This window comes from Ovis aries, chromosome X (assembly GCF_016772045.2).
Source record: "Ovis aries strain OAR_USU_Benz2616 breed Rambouillet chromosome X, ARS-UI_Ramb_v3.0, whole genome shotgun sequence".
NCBI lineage: Eukaryota > Metazoa > Chordata > Mammalia > Artiodactyla > Bovidae > Ovis > Ovis aries.
The window spans coordinates 48,725,952-48,731,796 of record NC_056080.1 but is presented as its reverse complement, the minus strand read 5'-3'; the positions used below and the strand labels follow the sequence as shown (position 1 = coordinate 48,731,796).

The following is a 5,845-nucleotide window of genomic DNA, read 5'->3' as shown; positions in this document are numbered from 1 at the left end:
CCACATTTGGGCAATTATTAATAAAGCTGGTGTGCACATTTGTATTTAGGTTTTTGTGAGTTCAAAAGTTTTAAAGTCATTTGGGTAACTACCAGGAAGTTTAATTGTTGAATTGCATTGTAAAAGTATGTTTATTTAGTAAGAAACTGCTAAACTGCCTTCCGAAGTGGTTGTACTATTTTGTATTCCCACCAGTAATAAAGGAGTGTGCCAGTTGTTTCACGTTCTCAACAGCATTTTGCATTTTGTGTTGGCAGTATGTTGAATTTTGGCTATTTTAATAGATGTGCAATATTGACAATATTTTTCCCAGTGTGTGCATTGTCTTCTCATTATTTTAACAGTGTAATTGGCACAGCAAAATTTTATAATTTTAAAGAAACTGAGCTTATATATTTTTCTTTCATGGATCTTGCCTTTAATGTTGTGTCAAAAAAACCTTTGTCAAACCCAAGGTCATCTAGATGTTCACCTATGTTATATTTCTGAAGCTTGAGTTTTGCAATTAACTTAGGTATGAGATCCACTTTGAGTTAATCTTTGTGAAAAGTGTAAGGTCAATATCATTTTTTTTTTACATATGAATGCCCAGTTGTTCCAGCCCTATTGTTTAAAGATTATTCTTTTCCCATTGCATTGCCTTTGCTCTTTTATCAAACATCAGTTGACTGTAGTTAAGTGTGTGTATTTCTATGTTTTCTATTCTACTTCATTGATCAATTTGTCTATTCTTTCAACAACACTGCATTTTTAATATCTTAATCTTGTTGTCAAGAAGGGTCAGTTTTATGACTTCTAAATTTTTCTTGAATATTTCATTGGCTAATCTACATTTTGAATTTCCATGTAAATATTAGAATCCTTTAAAAATTATATTCACAAAGTAACTTGCTATAATTTTGATTGCCATTGTGAATCTATAGATCAAGTTGGGAAGAACTGACACCATAACATATTGAGTCTTCTTTTCCATGAATATGCAGGATATCTACATGTATTTACACTTTCTTTAATTTCTTTCATCAGAGTTTGGTAATTTTCCTCATATGGATCTTGCACATATTTTGATAGATTTATGACTAAATTTTTTTGTATTAATGTTAAGGTGTTGTGTTTTAATTTCTAATTCCAATTATTCTTTGATGGTATATAAGAAATCCATTGTTTTTCTTTTCTTTTTTGTATCTTAACCGTGTATTCTCAGTTCAGTTCAGTCGCTCAGTCGTGTCCGACTCTTTGCGACCCCATGAATTGCAGCACGCCAGGCCTCCCTGTCCATCACCATCTCCCGGAGTTCACTCAGACTCACGTCCATCGAGTCCGTGATGCCATCCAGCCATCTCATCCTCGGTCGTCCCCTTCTCCTCCTGCCCCCAATCCCTCCCAGCATCAGAGTCTTTTCCAATGAGTCAACTCTTCGCATGAGGTGGCCAAAGTACTGGAGCTTCAGCTTTAGCATCATTCCTTCCAAAGAAATCCCAGGGTTGATCTCCTTCAGAATGGACTGGTTGGATCTCCTTGCAGTCCAAGGGACTCTCAGGAGTCTTCTCCAACACCACAGTTCAAACGCATCAATTCTTCAGCGCTCAGCCTTCTTCACAGTCCAACTCTCACATCCATACATGACCAGAGGAAAAACCATAGCCTTGACTAGACGGACCTTAGTCAGCAATGTAATGTCTCTGCTTTTGAATATGCTATCTAGGTTGGTCATAACTTTTCTTCCAAGGAGTAAGCGTCTTTTAATTTCATGGCTGCAGTCACCATCTGCAGTGATTTTGGAGCCCCCCAAAATAAAGTCTGACACTGTTTCCACTGTTTCCCCATCTATTTCCCATGAAGTGATGGGACCAGATGCCATGATCTTCGTTTTCTGAATGTTGAGCTTTAAGCCAACTTTTTCACTCTCCTCTTTCACTTTCATCAAGAGGCTCTTTAGTTCCTCTTCACTTTCTGCCATAAGGGTGGTGTTATCTGCATATCTAAGGTTATTGATATTTCTCCCGGCAATCTTGATTCAAGCTTGTGCTTCTTCCAGCCCAGCGTTTCTCATGATGTACTCTGCATAGAAGTTAAATAAGCAGGGTGACAATATACAGCTTTGACGTACTCCTTTTCCTATTTGGAACCAGTCTGTTGTTCCATATCCAGTTCTAACTGTTGCTTCCTGACCTGCATCTAGGTTTCTCAAGAGGCAGGTCAGGTGGTCTGGTATTCCCATCTCTTTCAGAATTTTCCACAGTTTATTGTTATCCACACAGTTAAAGGCTTTGGCATAGTCAATAAAGCAGAACCTACTACAGTAGTTCATAAGCTCAAGAATGTTATTTTTTATTATTATTCTTAGGAATTTTCCACATAGCTATGTCACAAAGATGGTTATATTTCTTTTTGCCAAAGTATCTGTATTTTTCTCTGCTTCTCTAATTTTATTAGATAAGACTTCTAGTACAATGTTGGACAAGTGATGAAAAGAAATATCCTTGCTTTGTTCCCCATCTTAGAGGTAAAACGTCTAGTTTGATATATTTTAATTGAATTATAGTTGATTTATAATATTATATATAATATTATGTTACTTTCAGGTGTATAGAATAATGATTCAGTATTTTTGTAGAGTACACTCCATCAAAAGTTATTAGAAGATAATACTAATAGTTCCCTGTGTTAGCAGTTTTTAATCTCTTAATTCCATACCCTTATTTGCCCCTCCCTTCTTCTCTCTCCACTTTAGTAAACACTAGTCATTTTTCAAAATATCTGTGAGTGTTTTATTTATTCATATACATCCATTTGAATATTTTGAGTAATATTCCATGACATATATGCTCATGGAATACTGTATCTATACCACAACTTCCACATCCATCTATTTGTTGATGGACACTTGGATTGCTTCCATATTATCACTATTGTAAATACTGCTTCTATGAGCATTGAGGTTCATGTATCTTTTCAAAATAGTGGGTTTTATCAAGATATATATCTAAGAATGGAGTTGCAAGATCATTGTTGTTGTTATTCAGTTGCTATGTTGTGTCTGACTCTGAGCAACCCCATGAACTGCAGCATTCAAGGCTCCCTTGTCCTTCAGTATCTCCCAGAGTTTGCTCAGATTCATGTCCATTAAGTTGGAATTGTAGGATCATATGGTAGTTTTATTTTTAGTATTTTGAAAAGACTCTGTACTGTTTTCCATACTGGCTACATCAGTTTACATTCCCAAAAAGAGTGTACCAAGGTTCACTTTTCTCTATATTTTGCCCAACATTTCCTACTGCTATTTGTAGACATTTTGATGATAGGCAAGGCATTCTGACAGGTGTGAGGTGATACCTCATTTGTTGTTTTGATTTGCCTTTCCCTGTTAAATAGAGGTGGTTAATATCTTTTCATGTGCCTATTAGGCATCTGTATGTATTATTTTAAAAATTTTCTATTCAAGTCTTCTGCCCATTTTTGATTGGATTGTATATTTTTTTAAAATATAGACTTATTGGGAGTTTATATACTTTGGATATGAATCCAAAATTTTGGATATTCATAATTTTGGACAAATTTTTGTTTATAAATTTGGATATTTGGGTAATTAATAACCAAAAGATATAAATGCCTTGTAGGTCATATCATTTTCAAATATTTTTTCTTATTCATTAGGTTTTCTTTTGATTTTTGTCAACCCTTTCCTTTGCTGTATAATAGCTTTTAAGTTTGCTTAGGCCCCATTTGTTTATTTTTGCTTTAATTTCTTTTTTTTTTCCTCTGAAAACTTTCAAATTTATTGATGACTAGAATGTCAAATCCTAATTAAATAATGCAATTTTCAATATAAAAAACCAAACCTGTTACTCTATAAATGAACTCATATAGACTACCAAGATATACTAAATATAGAAAATAGCACTTTTGTCCTTGTTCACACTGTGTACATGAAACAAACATATCCTGAAAGACATAAAATATCCTATCACCTTTAAGAAAAAAGAGCAATAGTTTTAAAATGCTGAAGATGAGGAGAAAAGGCCTCACAGCATTCAGTTTTTCAAAGTCTGCAATACAAATACATTAAAAAAAAACACTTTCTTATATCCAGCAACTTTAGTCCCAAAGAAAAAAACTGTTGTTCTTTTTAAGAAATTGGTCTTCTTGAGTTATAAACTTTGACACCATTTTTCATTGAAGATCAAGCATATTTTGTGAGCAGTGCACCAACGGTTTGCTTCTCTCCGCACAAATCTTGAATATATGGAGCAATATCTTCTTCCGTCCACTTCTGTCTCAGAGAGAACAGACTACTGAACCGTTCCTGATCACCCTCAGGCAAGTCTTCCACTTTCAGCAGAAACATGATTTCTGGTCTTGACTGTCTATCTACCAAGGCCAAACCCTGAAGCTGATCAAGCCTCGTTGTCATTCCTTCGGGAACACTCTGTTGCCATACCTCCTGAAACTCAGCGAGGTTGAATTTCACTGCGTTCTGAAGTAGCATCTGTGCTGTGGCTCTGCATATCTTATCTTCCTCTGTGTATTTCTTTCCATAACATCTAAGACAGTGTTCATTCATTTCCTCTGATTCCAATGGTCCAAGTTCCTGAAGGCACGTATTCAAAGGAACTTTGCTAAAAGACCAAGATTCAGAATCCACAAGCTGAGTTATATGATTCAGAAGTTTCATCTCATAATCAAATTCGAGGACCCTCTAATAACCTCCAATCTCACAGGCATTGAGAACTTGTAACTGGGTCATTATTTCTTCCTCACTTGCCTGAATTTGATCAAGCAAATCTTCAGTTGTATATTTTAAGTGACTGGAATCCTTTTCCTTTTCACTGCCAGGCCCTTCATAGGTATTTTCCATCAAGAGTTTCTTTAACTTCTTTAGTTTAGGTCTACATCTTCTTAATTCCCAGTAGTTGTTAGAAAAACCAAAGATCTCGGTGTGAATAATGTTACTGTGTGTTTCTTCCATCTTCAGCTGCTCTGGAATTTTACAACCGGGAATAAAAAGCAACATACTGGAAGTGTCTGCTACTTTCAAATCGTATGTTTTGTCTTCACTGCACAGAACGGCCTGCTCATCCTTATCACCACGAATCTGTAGACTGTGCCCCGCCTGCAGCCGCCCGCACAGCGCGGGCTCCAGCTCCAGCAGGCACACGTCGCTGGCGGCCGAGGGCCCGAAGCGCAGGCAGTGCACGGCGGGCAGCAGCTCGGCCGCGTCCAGCTTGGCGGTCTGCAGTGTCGCGTCCACCTCAGCGCGGGTCCTCTCCATCGCCGCCGGCGGCCGGGGGGCGACAGAGCCAAGCCCCGACGCAGAAAATGGCGTGGGAGAAGCGCGGCCTCTGCGGGAGGGCGGGTATTTTTGCTTTAATTTCATTTGGCTTAGGACAGAGTTCCAAAAAATATTGTTATGATGTATGTCAAGAAGTTATCTGCCTATGTTTTCTTCAAAAGTTTCACGGTTTCAGTTCTTACATTTAGATCTTTAATTTTTTTTTTTTGAGGTTAGTTTTGTATGTAGCATGAGGAAATATTCTTATCTCATTGTTTAACCTGTAGATACCCAGTTTTCCCCACACCATTTACTAATTACACTGTATTTTTTTAAACTGTATATTCTTCCTTCCTTTGTCATGGATTAATTGACCGTAGGTGTGTGGTTTATTTCTGGTCTCTCTATTCTCTTGCATTGAGCTATTTTTCTGTTTTCATGCCAGTACCATGCCACTTTGATGACTGTAGCTTTGTAGTATAGTCTGAAGGAGGGTGTTACCTCCAGCATTGTTCTTTTCCTCAAGTTTGCTTTGAAAATTCAGGGTCCTTTTTTGTTCCATACACATTTTTA

The 5,845-nt window shown here is 37.0% G+C and overlaps 1 protein-coding gene across 1 annotated transcript; it reads right to left on the bottom strand.

Moving 5' to 3' along the window:
- Positions 1 to 4,110: 4,110 nt before the first annotated feature.
- LOC114111220 (sister chromatid cohesion protein DCC1-like) lies at positions 4,111 to 5,302 on the bottom strand. Its single transcript, XM_060407976.1, has one exon. The coding sequence runs from the start codon at positions 5,270 to 5,272 to the stop codon at positions 4,700 to 4,702; it is 573 nt and encodes a 190-aa protein (XP_060263959.1). The 5' UTR covers positions 5,273 to 5,302; the 3' UTR covers positions 4,111 to 4,699.
- Positions 5,303 to 5,845: the final 543 nt, after the last annotated feature.